A 19,126-nucleotide genomic window follows, 5' to 3' on the forward strand; every position below is an offset into this window, starting at 1 on the left:
TCGATTTGCAAATTATTCCCCACGATTCTAATCAGATGCGTTTTGGCCATGTTAACATGTGGCTGTGGCTGAGGATGGAGTAGTGGCAGTGTTAGTGACAGTTGCTCATGTATTAGCCGCTCGATTGAGTTGGCAAGTAGCTTTCAATAGCGAGCATCGTTCAGGGGCGGAACCCTAGATATGTATGGTATCTCCGAGCACGAGCTAGTTTCTTTAGCAGTTGATTGAGGGAACTAGGACATTTAAAAGGGAACAGAGAAGGTCTGTCGAAGATACCTTATACTGTATATGGGATTCTTTAATAATAATTCCAGATAATTTTGTTTTCAACATAAAGTTTATTGGTTTATTCTTTATTAGCTAAGAGGTCATTCATTGCATTTCCTTTGCTTGATAGTTGTTTTGAACAAATTCGTATTAAGATTAGAAGGATTACGCTTTAAAAGTTCCATTGAGTGCAAAAGTTGACGTTCAGTGATTGGGTTGGTAATTGGTAGGTAATTTAGTGGCTCTAGATTTTTTAACTAGTTAACAAAGTTTACAAAAAACAGTTCTACACTTTCCTAAATAGAGTCTCCCCATAAAATCTTTAATATACATACATTTTCCTATGGTTTTCTTTTTCTTTTGGTTTGCGTGTACGTAAAAACAGTTGTTAAGAGTCGACTGCCACAAGGGCAGTTTTTCGCTCCCGTTTTTCAGATACAATAGTACTATATATTCGGACGATCTCCGGTTCGATCTTCCCCGCCTAAACGTTAGAAAAATCTTCAGTGCTTCTCTGTGTGTGTGTGTATGTGTGTGTAAACGCGTCCTAGCAAAAAATATATGCTCTTTTTTCTAACTGTGCACCACTGCTCTGCTCGGATCGCCCCAATCCTGCGGGACAACTCTTGGACTATGGGGCGCTGGGCAGGCGATGGCGCAAGTACAATCAGGAGGCAGTCGTTGTGCCGGGCGTGGCAGCGGCGGCTCCACGACCGAAACGCGGCAGGTACAGGCCGAACTTGGACTCGACGCCGGCCAGGAGAGGCACTGCCGCCTTGTAGCCTCCGATGTGGTCCTGCGTTGCAGCACTCTCTAGCGAAGTGGCGGGCTTAAGCAACTCGGATCCTCGGGGCTGGGTGCCGCCAAAGTCTACGTAAAAGAGGCGCTGCATCAGCTCGTAGGTGACAAGGGTGACGCCGAACTGTGGCGACGACCGAAAGACACGAGCTGAAGGAGAAACAAGAAATTATAGTTTGGAGCTTCGACAAGTAGAGATATTATTCGTACCTGCTGTGCCCTTCCAGAACGCACGGGGACCTTCCTCGGCCATGATCTTCTTGGTGGCATCCCAGACGCCCGTGTAGGTCGTCTGACCGGACCGAGCAACCACCTGCAGGCGCGTCTTGATCACATCAGCGGGCGTGACCAGCGAGGCGGCGGGAACTCCGGCAATGGCTCCGGCGGCCAGCAGGGTCAGCGGGTGGTTATAGCCATTCTTGTCGGCCATCATAGCCTTGGTGTGGGCGTAGGTTGGGAAGTAGATGGCCGAGAAGGGTACATCGCGCAGCAGACAGGCACGGGCTCCTTTGTAGAGGCCAAAGAGACCCAGCTCCCGGACCACAGACCAGGCACGAATCTTGTTGCCGCTGGCTATCTCACCCGCCACCTGCAGCCGGATCTTGACGATCTCCAGCGGATTGGTGAATACCACTTGGGAGGCACCCGCACAGCCTCCAGCAAGGATCTCGGACCACAGCGGGATGTTGCCCCGATTGTCCGTGAGCTTGTCGCGCACCAGATCGTTCACCGTCAGCTTGATGGCCTTCTCCGGTGCCACACCCATCAGCTGGGGCAGCAAGCCTCGATACAGACCCAACGCGCCCTCGTGACGAATGACCTTTGGGAGTGTGGGGAGTGTGGTCAGTGTTGGAGAGTGATAATTTAGAGATCAGGAATAGTCACCTTCTTGAAGCAGTCCCAGGAGTTCCTATAGGCCACCTCCCCGATGTAGGAGCCAGCCCGCTGGTTCTGCATGCGCGTCTTCACAAGATCGATGGGGTAGACCACAGTAGCCCCCACAGCTAAAACAGAGGCAGAGAGGCAGCAAGTGGATTATCATCATCGGGGAATAGGGTGTTTCATGATGGATGGAATACACACCTCCAGCAAAGGAGCCGAGGGTGAATCGGTAGGAGCTCTCCAGCACCTGGATGAAGGCCGAGCGGTCGGCGGGGCTTTCCACGGCCTTGATCTCGGCGAGGCGATGTGTGATATGCTTGGTATAGTGCTCGGGCGCAATGTTGCTGAGGTCGCTGTAGTCGATTCGCCTGTGGAGACGATAGATGGCCAAGGATTAATGAAGCTGCTCTTATAGTGGGATCTTATGGACATGGGCTTATAGACAACGACTGGTTATGGTTATGGTTATGCCTGGGTGGTTGGGAGGTGGGGATACTCGGATACTTGGATAACGAAAACAAAACTGAGACCAGGGACCACTTCACTTGCCTACGCGTAGCAGCCTTGCGCTTCTTGCGCTTCCACCACCTGATATCGAGATGAAACACGGAACAATTTCGAGGAGTGCAATGCAGGAGGGGAGAAACAGATACAGATAAACAGATGGAGAGAAAAGATACAAAGATGCAACGATTAGCACATTTTGATTGACATTCAACTAAGGGATCCCAAACATTTCACGGACATAGGTATTCTTTCACCCACTCTCACAATCTTTCACATAAAACCACAAGTCACCCCCTAACGAAGCTCAGGGATGATCTCTTACCCCGTCTGCTGGACGGTCCCCGTCAGCTGGAAGAGAATGTCTATCTCCAGGGGCGTGATCTGACTCATCGTCTGGGCCGCGTACAGGAGCTGGTCCTTGGTGACGGGCTCGGATCGGTTGCCCTGGGTGGCCTGCAGGTATACCTGCTTGATCAGCTCCATGTTGTTCAGCAGCGAGGTAAATGCGATGAAGTAGGGGAAGCTCACTTTGTGACCCTCCGTGACCTGCACAGCAGAATGGTCCATTATTTTGGGAACAGTGAAAGGAGGAAGGTTCATCTACTAACCGCCACCAGATTGTCCTTGACGTCGGGTGTGAGTAAATGCCGCTTGACCTTAACTATGATGTCCTGGAAGTCTAGGGGGGAAATAAATCCAGTGCCAGCTGGATCCTTGCTGCGGAATGCCTCCATGGCGTGCTCCTCGTGGAAGTCGTGCAGCAGTTGCGTGAATTCAGCATAGTTGATGAGGCGTTGCTTCTTCTATGCGATTCAGATAGGTATCATTATAGATTAAAGTTGCGAATGGAGTGCAGCAGCCTCTACGTACATCACCAAAGTAGCGCTTGATGAAGGGTCCGTCCAGGCTGAACGGTATCTTTGAGTGCAGTTCGGTTTTTTGTACGACTTCAGCAAAGTCGGCTGTAAAAGAGATGCGTGTTTAGGTTTCATTCGACTGGAATATCGGAAGCCACTCACCATAGGAGACGTTTCCGTTGCCCTGGCGGTCAAACAGCTGGAAGGCGGTCCTGTAGAGTGCGTCCGGGGTGCAGAGCAGGCCCTCGAATGCCTGGAACTCCGAGAACGAGATGAGTCCATCCTTGCTTGTGTCCGCGATGCCTGCCAGCAGGCGTACCGAATCCTGCAAAGGTGCGAATCGTGTTGGACATTAGACCGGTAGCGAAACTCGTTATGATTATCCGTGGAAGATAAATGTAGAAAAGAGCGTTACCCCGCAGACTTCAGCACCTAGAAATCAGAATTCAGCTCCCCCCGGTCCGATCGCCCGTTTAGTGCTCAGGCCGTAAATCGGTCCGCGGCTGATAAGCGTCCAATTAAAACTGAATCTGTGACGTTGGACTGCCGGGCACGAGGCAATCAAGTGATTATACCCATTCGGGTGTGCGCATACCCAATACGGGAGCTGCCTTCTACTTACTGTGGGCCAAGGGCTGTACGTGAATCAGTGGCAGTGATTTATGGGGCAGGTAACAGCTGTCTACGGGGGATCCGACCAGGTTGGGGCTGTCTACGAGAGTTCACGTGCTGATAAACCATGTCCGCTTCTTGTACAATGACGCCTTATCAGTCGCGTCGAATAACCTTGCAATGACCCGAGGAGTGCAGCGGCGGCGACAGTACTTACGTCATTAAATGCAGCCTCCGAGAAGAGTCCGAGGAAACGACGGACAAAGTCCTCGCTGGTCATGTAGTGCTCCCCATCCCGTTGCAGAGAGGCGTACTTGAGGAAGACCTCGCGCAGCTTGTCGGTGCCGGCGCGCTTCAAGAACGAGGGGGTCTGCGGAAAGAAACAATGAGAGAGAGAGAAAAAGAATTTGAGACGATGATTAAAAGGGCGATGATATGAGAGTGCTCTCTGGTCCGCGCTCTCTTGGGCCGCAGAACAGAAGCAACACGTGTCACATGTGAAGGGAAGCTTTTTGCGCACTCAATCCAATTAATATTATTAACCTACAGTAACGGAGTTCTTAGTCAGAGGCATTCTAATGCTGTTGCTGTTGCTGTTGTTGCTGCTGCTGCTGCTGTTCCCGCTGCTGCTTTGGCTTCTGCTTCACTTTTACTGTTGTTTCGTACCCAATTAGCTCATCAATCCCCACTGGCCACTGGTGCCCCTCGCGTTTCCAAACTTAATGAGCAGCGCCGAAGCAGCCACCACTACTAACATTATGCTGAGAGAACAAAACTGAGAGAACTTTTATCTTTTCCACTCTTTTGCTTATCGCTCGCACGCTCTTGCTCACGCCTGCTGCCAAAGTGCGCTTATAAAAGGTGAGGCACTTTCTATAGATTTTGTTGTTGTTCCTGTTTACCTTCCTCGTGGCAAACCGACAAACAAAACTGTTCTTCTGCCATGAGAGAGCCTCTAGTAATGCCTCACCTCAAATTTATGAACTTTGAGACTCAGAGCAGATAGTGCTTCTTGGGGCTCTCTTATGCTGCTATACTGCTATACTGCTACTGCTCTCTTAATTGGAGCTCTCTTAAGACGTATCGATGCACAAGTAACATAATCGAAAGGTCACCCGCCGCCCCGTCAACAAGTTAAGCTTCGATGACAATACATCCAATCATTCCATTCCCGTTTATCAATATTCATTGACGTAATCCGATTACCCAGCGAATGTAATTGTAATTCCCCTTAGACCCCTTCGAATTCGTCTGGTTGCTGGGGGGCCACCTAGCTCCAGTGCTCTCATCCGCTGTTTTCCCCCGCGAGCGAATTTCGAAAAACAAAAACAGATTTCATTATGGAAGCTGCGAATGCACAAAAACAATTATATAGGATCCCTCGAAATGCTCGAGATATAATTAAGTATTTGCAATTCCATTTGATCGAACTCCTATACACTTCCGAAAGCTTAAAGTAGGATTGATAATAGTTAGGGGGATCGAAAATGATAATATATATGATAAATATATATATATGTATATATATGTCAAATATTATGTGACAATATAATTGGATAATACCTAATTGATAGTGCCACGATTTCTTTTCCACGATTTCTTTCACCTATCGCAAAATTTGATAAAGTATCCCTTACCGACATATTTTATCGTGCACCTTAAAATGGTATTAATTTATTGTTTCTGCTGTCTCCGGATCCCTCAAAGTGTCGTATTGACTTTTCCCAATCGATGGGCATTCGGAATAAATGAATTCGTTCGCCGACAGTTTGGTGCACCATATGCCATGCCATTAAGTATTCATAAGAAACGACGAAAATTGAATGGTTCACTTGTTAAAGACTTATAATTCATTTGTGAACTTAAAATACTTTAATTGTCGACGGATGAGTCGTATTATATTGATGCATATCGTATAAAGGGAATATTGTTATCTAGAAACTTCAGCTCATCCCCTTTTCAGCTCATTCCAGACAAGTGCATTGTGCATTTCCTTCAACCGCAGAATCGCATCACTTGAGGAGCGATTATTTGCACCATGTTCCCCTCCGGCCCGATGTAAGCTCTCCCAAAGAAAGCTCGTTGACTTCTGGTTGAGCTGAGTCAGGCGTGAAATAGTCCCATTTGAATGGGTTACGACCAAAGGAAGCTTCGCTCAGCTCCGGCCTCGATGCAATTGGTTGAACTTGAAATCCCACAGATACCCGTACTGCTGTACAAAAGTTTTCATATTCATGGACATGATAAAAGTTTCCGCTCCTCTTTTTCGCCGAGCAGAGCCAACAGGCGTAATATTGTGCACATATGTACAATACATATGTATGTACGACCCCTGTGACAGACACCAATGTGTTTTTTCTTCGGTTTTCTGTCTATGTTGTGTTGTGCGGTAATACCCTTGCAGAGGGTATTTCTGGGTAGCACTCGAATCACTAGAACAAAAATATTGAAATTTTCTTTAGATCAGTATTAATAGATGCTGCTCCCAATATTTTATGCAGGTCGTGCAGAATTTTTGGAAGTATTGTATTAGCTTTGGCATGGGAACGACAGTGTGTTAAACCCTTCGATATCAAAGTATCTATGCTGTCTGTTGTTGCTGCTTTGTTGCATTTGCATGATGAGTTGGGCTTGGTATAGGCTCTGCCCTACTCCTAGGCGCAGTCAAAGGTCGCTGGAGCAGGCCGCCTTCGTCCTCCGTCCTCCGTCCTCTATCCTCTGTCCGTATCTGCCTGAAGCATGCGGCACGTGCTTGTCACTGAAACTGCGATAGTATTTGTGTGCAACTGTCTGTGGCTCCATGGAAATTTGTTGCGCCAGCGACAGCGACAGCACCGCCAAAGTTTTTGTTTCTGTTTGCAATTTATCTCAAGGTCAGCCAATCCGGCAGTTCATTATCGCAACGGCTGTCGCTGTGGCCCCTATACTGGGGGGGGGGGGGGGGGGGGGGGGGGGACAAGCCGTACCGACACTGAAGTCAAACAGCAGTTGTCCGAGACAGAGAGGGAGAGAGGAGCATGGAGGAGAATCACGACAAATTCCGCCCTAAATCAATGGAATCCAAAGTAATCAATGAATCAGCCTCTGATCTAACTCTTCTCCAAATGCAATTACCGCTATACCCAGCCAGGGGGCAGAGATAGAGAGAGAGAAGCATGGGAAATAACGGCAGCTGCACGACCACTTGCGGATTACGTATACGCAGTGGCTGCCACCGTGTGCCTGCAGTCAGCTGTCGCTAGCTAATTGACGACAGAACTACGTATATACACATATGTACATACATATATGTTCTTACATAGAGGCAAAACCAAGAGAGAGAGAGATAAAGAGATATAGTGATGTAGCATTGGCTGCTGGAATGATCAAAAACTGCAAGCGAGAGATACAGAGAGAGAGAGAGAACAGACCGCTATCTCGGTGACTTTCCCAAAGTCGTGAGCAGAGCAAACACAACACCAATCTCGGTGATTGAAGGTGATTTAGTTGTTTGACATCGGACTGGAGAGTAAGTCCCTTCCAAAGAGGCGACGCTCTGAAAGCTCTCATTCGTTATGATATTTTTTTTTTATTCTATTTTTTATATAATTGTTTTGTTTTCGCCAGAAAGCTTTTTGGAGATATTAAATATTTATCATATTCCTATTTCGTAATATTTCTTCTATCTGATTCGGATATGGATACGGTTTCGTTTCGTGATTATTAGTTATTCAAGGCACTTGCCAATAGCACTATCTATTTAATTAGGAGCTTCTCCGGGCGTTACCTCTTCCTTATCCGGCATTTCCACTTAATCGAATGAACACAATCGGAAAGTCTCTTGGATCTTCGCGAACTTCGTACACTCGCGCTATCTGGGGGATATATCTATCCGTCTATCTCTATGTCACTTATCCAATTGATAGACCGCTTCTGTGCGTCTGCTTCCAACTGTTGCTTATGCTGCGCGTCACAACTCGGAATCCTGCCAATGTGGCGGGAGGGGATGGGATGGAGGGAGTGCAGTGGAGACCTGACCGGATTTGTGTTTTTGTATTTAGCGCGACTGGTTCACTGTTTCGTTTTGTATTGGAGACGCGCGCGTTTTCTCGCTTTTCCCTGACTGTCATCCGCTGGCGACGCGTTGCTTTTCCACTCTGAATCGCGATTCTGATTCCAATTCCGATGGCGGAGAGCTTTTCCCCAGTAACACCCGAGCCAGCGACAGCGATGGCGAGAGAGACAGGGAGAGAAAGAAAGAACGAAAGAGCACTTTCCGGACTTGCATTTCAGAATCATTTTAATTTATATTTGCACTCGGTTCGCTATTGTTTTTCCAACTGCAATGCAGCTGTAGAACAACAATAAAAGCTCTTCGGGGTGGTTTGAGGTGGCATAAACAACATAAATTTGATAATAGAAGTGTCTTCGCGGAAGCAACTTCGGCACTTCGGGTATACTCAAGGTGCCACCCATACAAACATTTGGAGCGGCAAGGTCACGGCTTTTGTGCGTGCGTGTGTCAAGTGGTTTGGGAAACTGTCGAATTTCCCTTGCATTCATTCAATGTGCAACTGTTTACATGTGTGGAAGGGGCAGCAGAGAGCAGTCAAATCAGTGGGAAAGAGCCATCACAAATATTGCTCATACGTGCCCATGCCCGCGCCTGTGCGGTCGGCTGCCCTGCCGACTCTTGGCCAGCGGACACGTGAATGAAGCGTGTTGGGCGGGGGACGACTCGGAAATCTATAAATAGAGTCAGCGCGGGAAAGCTGAGGCTGAGGCTGGGGGAAATTGTGCCTCTATTTCAACGGAGCCGTCTGTGGCCTCTCTCCTCGGAGGCGTGCTTATCCTTCGACTTTTGTCCGGAGCTGGAGGAGGGTTTTCATTAAATGAAATGAACAATTACTGGAAGCGAAGCACGAACAGACAGACGTTGTCATGAAGGTTAGCCAAATGTCATGGGTATGGGTGTCTCCTTTATGGCGCCTCACTCCCACCAGACACAGGCACAGAGAGAGACACAGAGTGAATCACGGGGGACTGCACTTCCAAGTCCACTTTCTTGCTGTCACGTAGGAGCTGCTCTCCAGAGCGAGAGGACTGCATCCTGTGATGGCTTCAGTTGTTATCAGTTTACAGCTGTCCATCGCGTATTCCATTCTTATTTTCCACTATTCACACACACACACATACACAGGCACACACCTCCCACCCGCACTATTTATTTATGGTTTTCCTACTGCCGACGCTTTTCCTTTTCCTGCCAAGCTGCTGGCGTATTTTTAGACCCCGGCAAGCACCTAATCCCCGGCTCTGGCTTTTCAATTTTCTTTGTGCTTTTACGCTGCGTGGGAGGGGGTAATTAAGGCGTAAACTGGCGCACACTCGAGGCAGGGACCTAAAGCCCCCTCTTCAGTGCACTTACTTCTTGGCATTGAGCGGCTGGCGGTGCAGGGATCCAATTAAGTGGATCCGGGATGTGCATGGGCATTATCAGCGGTGGGGGGATGGCTGGGCACGTTGCTCTTTTATCGATTTTTACGCATAAATATCTGATAATCTTTGGAGGAATTAACACTTCGGTTTACAGGTTTGCACTTAAAAAACTATTAACAAGGTTCCCAGAACGAATCCAGCTATAACCGACGGAAAGATTTTAGCTTGGAGGACAGCTGCAGCTGCACTGGGAGGAAAACCGTGAACGGAAATTTGAGCTGTGAAAACTCGGAAAATTCGAGTAGACAGCTGTTCAAGAGAAATTAAGTCTGCGCCACCTGTTCCTAGCTTTCGACCCCCCAACGCCGACTTTTATTGAACCAAAAAGCTTTGAGAGTTCCATAGCAGCCAGCTATAAAAGTAAAGCATAAACAAAAATACAAATAAAATCAATGTAAGAAATGCGTCGTAGCGTCCTCTTTGCGTCTGGAAGTACACGTTGGACTGTAGCATGATCATTGTTGCAGGATGGAGGGCGTTACCTTGGCCCGAAATTCAAAGAGCACGCCCAGCGTGCCGCCCCCGATATTGCTGGTGTTATTGTGGGCCATCTGCTCCAGACACACGGTTCGATCCACAGTTGGCACAGCGTTAACGGTTAACGTATGGAAGAGCGAGGACGTGTGCAAAGCCAGCGAATATCATCTGAATGTGATCGGCTATGTGAGGGGGAGGATTATCGGATGTTTTAGATTTTGTTCTTAGCTTGTAGATTGTTCCGATAATTTTTTCAGGAAAAAGACGAGTTAATTAATTAAATATTTCTCTTTAAATTATATCAAGTTATAGCATTTTATGATGATTCTTATTTTCTCAACAGGTTATTACGGATAGTTAGCAATAGTATAGTCAGACACTAACGAGAGGCATCAACAATAGGTTGCTCTGAAAGCTGCATAGAGTAGATGAGGATCTCCTGCCAAAGGCCTAACATAGTATTAATTATTAATTATAGATAGTAACGAACGAAAGAGTAAGCCACAATTGTAAATCACATTGGGTAACGAAAATCAAAAGCTGGTAGTAAATACAAAAAAAAAAACAACAAATGCAGCCAAGTGCTCTAAATATTTGGATGTTAGAAGCCTAGTCCCGTCCCTGATGCTGGGACCAGTTGCATGCAAAAATACATCCCCTCTGCATTCCGAAAATATGTATCTCTGTCTCTCTATGTAACGTCTATGGTTAATCACTGTTTGACTGCGTGCATTCTCCTCCTGCAATTGCGGAAGTCCCTTGGGATGCCATGGGATTCCATGGGACAACTGAAATTGGGGGCTATTGCTGGTGATGCTAGATCTGTGAGGTGAGTGTCCCTCGACGCATTTTCTAAATTCGCTTTGCTGCCTCACTGGGCGACTATCTGCGCAGATCGATGACCTTGATCTTTGTGTGGGCATCCTTCTGGATGTGCTGTGCCTCCATGAATAGGGGTGGGTCATTCGGATGCGGATGGAAGCCCGATTGCCGGCACTGGGCGATATAGTCCAGTCCGTAGTGGGGCGTGAGTATAAAGAAACCAGTGCTGAGCGTTAAATAATAAAAGCAGATAAGAAATGTATTTCCAGATGAGTCAGCAGCGGTGACTCACGTGTTGTATTTGGGAGCACACACGATGGCCAGGGCCTCGGGCATCATCATCTGGTAGGAACAGTGCGTGTGCAAGTCCACGGAGGACAGGAAAGCAGTCTGGCTGGGATGGGTCTGTAGGGGAACCGCAGATCAGAGACTCGGATCAAGAGCTTATATAAAAAGTAGGGGCTACCCACATGAATCCAGCCGAGCGTGATGAGCTGCATTTGATCCTGCACATCGAATATCTGCTCTTCGTGCATCGTGTTGCAACTGTCCGGCGTGCCCTGCTGCTGTGGCGTGATGATGTGCGTGATGTAGAGCTGGTTCTGGGCCAGATGGCCAGCGAGCACGCCGCACGTCTCGATGTTGTTGGAGGTGTTGGCCTTTGCCAGCTGCAGAAATACCTCCATGGTGTCGGCAGGTACGTGGACGATGCGCAATGAACCGGCTAGCAAAGAATCCGTGCGGTTGTACGACGGCTTCTGGTTTCGGTCGAAGCTGGGCTTCGAGCTGCGGCAGAAACGGATGAGCGGGAGGGCTGGCAACAGCTTATTAAACTTGAACTCACTTGGATGTCTTGTCGGAGGACGCGTCTCCTGTTGGGAGCAGTAGCCCAGAGCCCGGCAGGTTGGTGCGATTGGCTCCTGTGGGGAAGTCGTTCGGGTAGACCACCTGATCCAACAGGTCGAGATCCGGGGCCGAGGGTTGGGTACCGTCGTCAATCAACACGTGCAGATTGGCTGGAATGAGCGAGGGTATCACGCTGGAGCCCACCGCCTGCCGACTGGCCAGCTCCCTCTGGCGCTGTCGTTCTTGTTCGCGCTCCCGCTCCAGCTCCTTGACGCGCTCCGCCTCCTTATTGGCCAGGAACTGCTCGTATTCGCGCTGGTAGTGGGCCAGCAGTTTAGCGCGCAGCTTCTCCGTTGTGGGCATGATCTCGTCCTTGATGCGCTTGTTGATGTCTCGCACCTCGGCCTTGACGTTACCATAGTCCGGGTGCTGGCGAATCTTTTCGATGAATAGGGTCATGTAGCGCAAGTACAGGATGAAGGCGTTTTCGTGGTTGCCCTCCCGCAGGTACACGTTGGCCATGCGCAGCATCTCCGTCCCAGAGCGGTAGTAGCTGCAACGAAGGGCATTCGCCAATTAGCAAGGACACACACTGAGAACATCCTTCAAAGGCAAATGTGCGCTCAAGGTCCCCCTCTGTGACATTGAGACGCCTCGACTGGGACGGCCTTGAGCCATGAGCCTCCTGACTGGAGGGAGTCCGGACTTACCGCGTCACGGGCTGGGTCTTGTCCACGTCGATGAAGTTGCCGCAGTGCGACAGGTGCTTCATCCGCTCCTGCGGCTCCACAACGCCCATGCTCATGTTGTTCACAGCCTTCGACATGGTTTATGGTTAATGGTTTATGTTTATTCCTCTGCTGCTCCTGGTTTGGTTTGGCTGCTTTGTACTGCTGTGTGGCTAGTGGGTATACTCTGCGTGGGACTCTGGAGACTTCCCACTCGCATTGGTTGTCTACCCGTCCACTGGGCCAGTGCTGGACTCCTTTTTTGGGGCTATTTTCAAAATAGTATTTTGTAATGATTGTACAAGAATTACTCATTACGCAGGTGGCGTCCATGCCAAAATATACCAAAATATACCTTCCCATTTTAAAAATATACTCTAAATATACTGACGAATTGTTCAAGTTCCATCACATATACTATTCTGTTTTGATATTCCGTCGAATATTACTAGCCAGCTAAGACTCTCAAGTTTGAACTTATAATTTTATCCGATTATCTAAGCAATTCCCTACAGGACTGGTTAAATTTAAGTTCTCATCTTTTTTGCATTGCTCCTAAAATAAGGTTTATTCAACTACAATTTCCTCTAAATTAATTTTCTTACATGGTGTCTACACACTAACTACACATCGGCCACATATGAAGTACATTTTTGTGTAATTTACAAAAGCAAACGGTCAGGACTTCGATGCTGTCCCACCACACTTGAGCGCCAAATAGAAATTATTTGAAAGTGAATAGGAACTTAAATACAATCCAATAAATGATGCACGGAAGTACGATTTGTTCAAAATTAAATTTAATAGATTGATGAATTTAACTTTTAAATATTAGATGCACCGGTCTGGCACACAGCTGGTTCCAGCCGTGATGATGGTAGATTGGGCGGAATCTTTGAAATTCGAATTAAAGGAATAAACAACTTTACTTGCAATTGAAAATTGCTTTTCAAGCTGATGGATATTTTAATAAACATTATCGTATTGGGAATGAATTATTATTGTTTTCTTTCAGAACTTCTGAGCCCGTCTGAATCTGTAGTTTGGCCCGTTGAACGTACCTAATCCGTATCGCGATCGGGGGACATAAAACATGGCTAATCTGGAACTCTGCGATATGGCTATCAACTTTCAGTAGTTATTTTTAAAGACCCCTCACTTGGGCGGTCAATCGTTGGAGCCTCCATTCAGAAGCAGTCCGTGGCTCAGACCTGAAGGAGGGAGGCAGCAGACTCTTCTTGGCAAGCTAATTTTCAACTTATACGAGCATTCGAGAACCTGCTGAGGTAAGCCAAAGTCAACCAATTCGTAGTGCAAATACTTAGTCCGCAGCTAAAGAGAAGCTGAGAACAATAAAACAATAGCGAATATTTGGTTCCAGGGGGTCAAAGTTCCTACTTGTTTACTTAAGCACATTAGCACTAAGTGGGAGGGACAATCTATTGCCTCTGATCTCTGGAAACTACATCAGTAAGAGTGCGATATGATAAGCTATCGGCGGATTATTTAAGGCATTCATTCAGATTGGTTATAACCAACAGTGCTGGTCGTGATACTAGCCACACTCGGAGATCACGCAGAGAGAGAGAGAGAGATAGAGAGAGAGAGAGAGAGCGAGAGAGAGAGAGAGAGAGAGAGAGAGATACCCTGATTGAGAGACTGACCAACTGAGAAACTGACTCATTGATCGCACGTACACGCCCACAGAGACCCCGAAAAATCCATTCAGAGCTCGAGCTCGGGTTCGTGGCGGGCTCCCAGTCGAAGCACAGCTTTGGCGCATAGCGGGCGTCATTTCAAGAGATCTCCACTCTCCACAGTTCAGCTCTGCTCTGGTCGGTTCGTTCGGCTTTGGAAGTTGAAAGGGGGCCATCAAGAGTGTCGCGTTTGCATGAGTGCCGTGGAAAGATAAATAGATACAACAGCGAACTCGGGCATTCGGGGGTTCGTTCGGCGTGTTTTGAAATCCGTTTTTGGAATCGACAAGTCTCGAACAAGTGCCATTGCAGTGCAGCGGGAAATGCTTTCAAATTCCCACCGATAATCGCTCTAATTTGCCAATAATTAGGTGGCTCGCGCGTGTGATAAGCTCTGGACATTAATTAAAGTAATTATGGAATTAGTCTAGTGTGAAGCCTGAAGTCTGTATGTGGTCAATCAGCGGATTGAGTGCCAAGTGATTGAGTGAGACGGAGTCAAGCCGGCCCAAAGGAGTCGATTGCATAATATAATACACGAAAACGAGTCCGAATTGGGTGCAAGCAACCTCCAAGATACAGATACATATGTACATACCTATGTCCATATGCGAACGGCGGTATTAAGTGCGAAGTGTATAAAAGGCTCATCAACCGAAATCTTCTGTAATTTGCTCAATTGGCGCGTTTGTCCGCCGTTGATCAGCGTTTGGCGTCGTGTATCCAAGAGATACGTTTGTATCTGGCTCAGCATCAGCAACATCATCAGCCTCTCTTTCTCTCTCTCTCTCTCTGTGTAAGTGTGTGCCGGCTGCCATTTCATTACAAAAGTATTGCAAAAGTATCTGAAGCATACGCATCCCAATCCGAATCGAAGCCAAGACCAGTCACAGACCAAACGACCGACCGACCGACCGACCGCCACAGAAAGATACGTGTTTACGATCCCAATTGTATCTGTATCTTGTGCGAAGGCCCTGCAGCTGTTATCGCTGTGGTTTCTGTTGTTGTCGGCTCACGGTGCCAGTGCCAGCATATTTATTTTATTATAATTTCGTTTTCAATGTCAGGCCTGTGGTGTGCGTCCATTATGCAGAGTGTCCGTCCCAGAGGGGGGGCCGGCGCGAAGAGGGGTATCTACTGCTTTACATGCGCGACAATTACTCACTCGATTTCCTATTTAACGCATTCTCTGAGAGAGGGTTCTATATGGTACACCCGCTGCATACAAAAGAAGTCGATTCATCAGCGAAAATTTAAACACAAGTCAGCGGAAAACATGAAAGAAAGGATTCATCTGAACACCGAAGGTGTAGATACTCTTTCTTCTCTAGAACGGTCGGATAGTCCTACAGCGCCTCGCGATATCACAATACCCTCTGTAAGAGTATAACAAAGAGGCAAGCTGTGGGAGGGAGTACTGGGTCTTCAGTGGTACTGGAAAACCCCAACTACTTTTGATTTCAAAAGTACTGACTCTCCCAGATACTGCGACGAGTATTTACACTGCTCACCAGCGACTCGGAGTGGGGAGTTTGAGTCCGCCACTGAAGAAGCCGCCAGCCCAGCTGTCCGCTGTCTTCTGTCCGCTGTCTTCTGTCCGCTGTCTTCTGTCCGCTACTTTCGCAAGCTGATAAAAACCGGTTCCCGATCTTTGAGCGCGACTCACCAGCTGATAAGGGAGCCCCGAGCTGCGACTTTGCTTTTGTTATTACTATATTGTTATTATTAATATTAGTTATTGAGGATAGACACGCACATTTACATTGATGCGTCTGCTGGAGGTCGCACCAAGCGATTGATATTTGCATTTTTCCACTATATCCAATTGATAGATGATGGTCGTCGCGTGGAATTGGTTTGGATGGGTGAGTGGAGGGCCTGAGTGCCTCGGTCGTTGCTGTCATTCGATTATCGGTTGGCTCATAATCACTTTGTTGCAAATATTTGCAATCTACTCGAGGGTGTTGCCAAATGCGGCTGCCAGATGGGGTTCATTGATTTCCATGTGTCTCATGGAGGAAATCAGAGATAGCCACAGACGGAAGCTTGAATCTGAGATCTCTTTTCAAATCAGTCCATTTTTTGTTTTGCTTTGCAGACCACCGTTGCTCGCTGTTAATCCTACGATGGCCATATCCAAGATTGCTTTCTTGGCTCTAATAGCCCTGAGTGGGCTCTGTGGCCTAGCCAGTGCCACCTACAAGGTGGGTGTTGGGCGTGCAGACATCACCGGACCCCCAGTAGAGATCAACTTTGTAAGTGCTTTGAATTGTGGTGACCAGAAAGACTGAGCCCTCACTCCCTCCTTTCTCAGATGGGTTATGCGAACATCAAGCAAGTGGGTCGTGGCATCCACACCCGCGTCTTTGCTCGTGCCTTCGTGGTGGAGGACGAGAAGGGCAACCGGGTGGCCTTCGTCAGCGCGGACGCGGGTATGATGGGGTACGGCCTTAAGCGGGAGGTGATCAAGAGGCTTCAGGCCCGCTACGGGAACCTCTACCACACGGACAACGTGGCGATCAGTGGCACCCACACGCACGGAGCGCCCGGTGGGTTCCTGATGCACCTGCTCTACGACATCTCCATTCTGGGCTTCGTCCCACAGACCTTTGAGGTGATGGCCCAGGGTCTCTATTTGGTAAGTAGAAAGAATTGATTCAAAATGTTACGTCAACTTATTTTCCTTATCCCAAAGTGCATCAAACGAGCCACTGACAACCTGGTGGATGGACGCATCTTTCTGTCGAAGACTACCGTCCTCAACGTGAACATCAATCGCTCCCCGACGTCGTATCTGCGCAATCCGGAGGAGGAGCGAGCCCAGTACGAGCACGACACGGACAAGACCCTGACGCAGCTGCGTTTCGTGGATCTGGAGAACAATTTGCTGGGCGCCTTCAACTGGTACGCAGTGCATGCCACCTCCATGAACAACACCAACAGGCTGGTGACCAGCGACAACGTCGGATACGCCGCCCTGCTCCTGGAGAAGGAGTACAACCCGAACAAGATGCCGGGCAAGGGCAAGTTCGTGGGCGCCTTCTGCTCCTCCAACCTGGGTGATGTGTCCCCTAACATCATGGGACCCAAGTGCTCCATCTCGGGCAATGAGTGCGATCTGCTCACCTCACGCTGCCCCGCCGGCGAGGGAGAATGCTTCGCTTCCGGCCCCGGCCGGGACATGGTGGAGAGCACCCAGATCCTGGGGCAGCGGCTGGCGGACGCCGCTCTTGGTCTGCTGAATGAGCAGAGCCAGGAGTCGACGGCCCGCGAGGTCACTGGCGACGTGCGTTTCATCCACCAGTTCGTGGACATGCCCAACTACAACGGCAGCGCCTACAACCCGCTCAGCCGGAAGATCGACAAGATCAGGGGCTGTCAGCCGGCCATGGGCTACAGCTTCGCCGCCGGCACCACGGACGGACCCGGCGCCTTCAGCTTCGAGCAGGGCACCACCACGGACAACCCCATGTGGAACTTTGTGCGCGACTTTATTGCAACTCCGACCCAGGAGGACATCAAGTGCCACGAGCCGAAGCCCATTCTCCTGGCCACCGGCAGGGTGAGTATTCTAAGGGACCTGTCCTCTGATCTGAACGATTTGCTAATGTTTCCGCCTTCTAGGCCACCTTCCCGTACGAGTGGCAGCCGAAGATCGTGTCCGACCAGCTGCTGAAGATCGGAGACGTAATCATCGCCGCCGTTCCATGCGAGTTCACGACGATGGCTGGACGGCGCCTACGCAACCAGATCCGGGCCGCAGCCTCCGCCGCAGGGGGCCTAGACACGGAAGTTATTATCGCCGGGTTGACCAACATCTATACCAGCTACACGGTGACTCCCGAGGAGTACCAGGCTCAGAGGTACGAGGCCGCTTCCACGATCTTCGGGCCGCACACGCACTCCATCTACATGGACGTGTTCGAGCGTCTGACCAAGGCCCTGATGCGGAACGAGACGGTTGAGCCGGGTCCCAGTCCGCCCTACATGAACGACGTGATGCTGTCCCTCAATACGGGCGTGCTCTTCGACGGACATCCGATCAACACGGACTTTGGGTATGTGAAGACGCAGCCCGAGAAGGAGTACGGAATCAACGACACGGTCAAGGTCACCTACATCTCGGGCAATCCGCGCAACAACCTCTTCACCGAAAAGACCTACTTCACCGTGGAGCGCAAGATCAACGAAGACCGCTGGAAGGTAGCCTACACGGACGCCAGTTGGGAGACCAAGTAAGTATTTCAACGGTGTTCCCGCGGGCAAACTCTTCTACCATCTCCAACCATCTTTTGCAGGATGATCTGGCACCGCACCAACACGATTTTGGGATTCAGCGATCTGGAAATATACTGGAACATCAGCCCGCAAACGCTTCCAGGGGTCTACCGAATCCGGCATTCGGGCGAGTACAAGTACATCCTCGGCGGAAAGTACCCCTACGAAGGCCTCTCGCACTCCTTCACCGTCAAGGAGGACTAGGTCGGACCGGAGTGGTTCCTAAATATGTATTCCTGGGCCAGAGGAGCATTGGCCTCTCCGAGAGAGCAACAGCAACACAAATCCATGTACTATATTTATTTACCATTTATAAGTGACGAAGGAAAAGCTTTATTTTTGCAACTGCGAATTAAAAGGATGCCAAATTTTGTTGAAACTAAGGTATGCGATGGGTTGTTGCTTTTGGGTTAATGCTCCACACAGATGTGTATCCAAAAGATACATTCATTCAAATGTTGGACATCCTGCTTGATATCAACGAAATTTTACCTGAATACTTTTTCGATACTCTCCCATACATACATATATCGGGTTTTTAGTAGAATTCAGATTTTTTTCCCTAGTGACACTTACGATGGTGTTGGCAAAACTCTCAAACAGTGGACAGCAATGGGACAGGCAGTGGACAGGAACAAATGGTCAAATGGAAGACAAAGGAACACACTAAGAATAATATTAGGATCCGAAACGTTAATCATTGGAACCGCCCGCAATAATGTCCAGCTGCCACTCATTCACTTTCAAACAATTTCTCGTTGGCGCGCACCACTCGTATCCAGTTGATAGTATCGATAGCCGCTTGGTGGGAGTTGCACTCTATATTGTGGGACTTGATTTGATTTTCTAGGTGGGTATGATTTATTAGTTTCGG

The 19,126-nt window shown here is 48.7% G+C and overlaps 3 protein-coding genes across 8 annotated transcripts; 1 reads left to right on the forward strand and 2 right to left on the reverse strand.

The window, feature by feature from the left end:
* Positions 1–318: 318 nt before the first annotated feature.
* Positions 319–9,455, reverse strand: aralar1 (calcium-binding mitochondrial carrier protein aralar1). Of its 3 annotated transcripts, none has more exons than XM_001357634.4 (10): positions 9,331–9,455; positions 4,141–4,293; positions 3,474–3,636; positions 3,325–3,416; positions 3,063–3,257; positions 2,777–3,000; positions 2,149–2,315; positions 1,951–2,069; positions 1,276–1,885; positions 319–1,215 (listed from the first exon to the last, which is right to left on the reverse strand). In XM_001357634.4, the coding sequence occupies exons 1-10, from the start codon at positions 9,394–9,396 to the stop codon at positions 935–937; spliced, it is 2,070 nt and encodes a 689-aa protein (XP_001357671.2). In that variant the 5' UTR covers positions 9,397–9,455; the 3' UTR covers positions 319–934. The 3 variants fall into 3 exon arrangements, with proteins under 3 accessions (XP_001357671.2, XP_015038596.2, XP_033233926.1); XM_015183110.2 differs by lacking the exon at positions 9,331–9,455 and adding an exon at positions 7,690–8,073; XM_033378035.1 differs by lacking the exon at positions 9,331–9,455 and adding an exon at positions 4,471–4,651.
* Positions 9,456–10,174: 719 nt separating this feature from the next.
* Positions 10,175–12,632, reverse strand: LOC4800385 (STAM-binding protein-like A). Its single transcript, XM_001357633.4, has 5 exons — positions 12,257–12,632; positions 11,545–12,099; positions 11,171–11,486; positions 10,993–11,105; positions 10,175–10,926 (listed from the first exon to the last, which is right to left on the reverse strand). The coding sequence occupies exons 1-5, from the start codon at positions 12,370–12,372 to the stop codon at positions 10,761–10,763; spliced, it is 1,266 nt and encodes a 421-aa protein (XP_001357670.2). The 5' UTR covers positions 12,373–12,632; the 3' UTR covers positions 10,175–10,760.
* A 788-nt stretch (positions 12,633–13,420) lies between these two features.
* Positions 13,421–18,635, forward strand: CDase (neutral ceramidase). 4 transcript variants are annotated; one of them, XM_015183038.2, is made up of 6 exons: positions 13,421–13,560; positions 16,073–16,229; positions 16,289–16,612; positions 16,670–17,536; positions 17,599–18,209; positions 18,273–18,635. In XM_015183038.2, the coding sequence occupies exons 2-6, from the start codon at positions 16,101–16,103 to the stop codon at positions 18,454–18,456; spliced, it is 2,115 nt and encodes a 704-aa protein (XP_015038524.1). In that variant the 5' UTR covers positions 13,421–13,560; positions 16,073–16,100; the 3' UTR covers positions 18,457–18,635. The 4 variants fall into 4 exon arrangements, with proteins under 4 accessions (XP_015038524.1, XP_001357669.3, XP_033233918.1 ...); XM_001357632.4 differs by lacking the exon at positions 13,421–13,560 and adding an exon at positions 14,015–14,767; XM_033378027.1 differs by lacking the exon at positions 13,421–13,560 and adding an exon at positions 14,015–14,381.
* The last annotated feature ends 491 nt before the right edge of the window (positions 18,636–19,126 follow it).

The sequence above is a fragment of the Drosophila pseudoobscura genome, chromosome 2 (assembly GCF_009870125.1).
Source record: "Drosophila pseudoobscura strain MV-25-SWS-2005 chromosome 2, UCI_Dpse_MV25, whole genome shotgun sequence".
NCBI lineage: Eukaryota > Metazoa > Arthropoda > Insecta > Diptera > Drosophilidae > Drosophila > Drosophila pseudoobscura.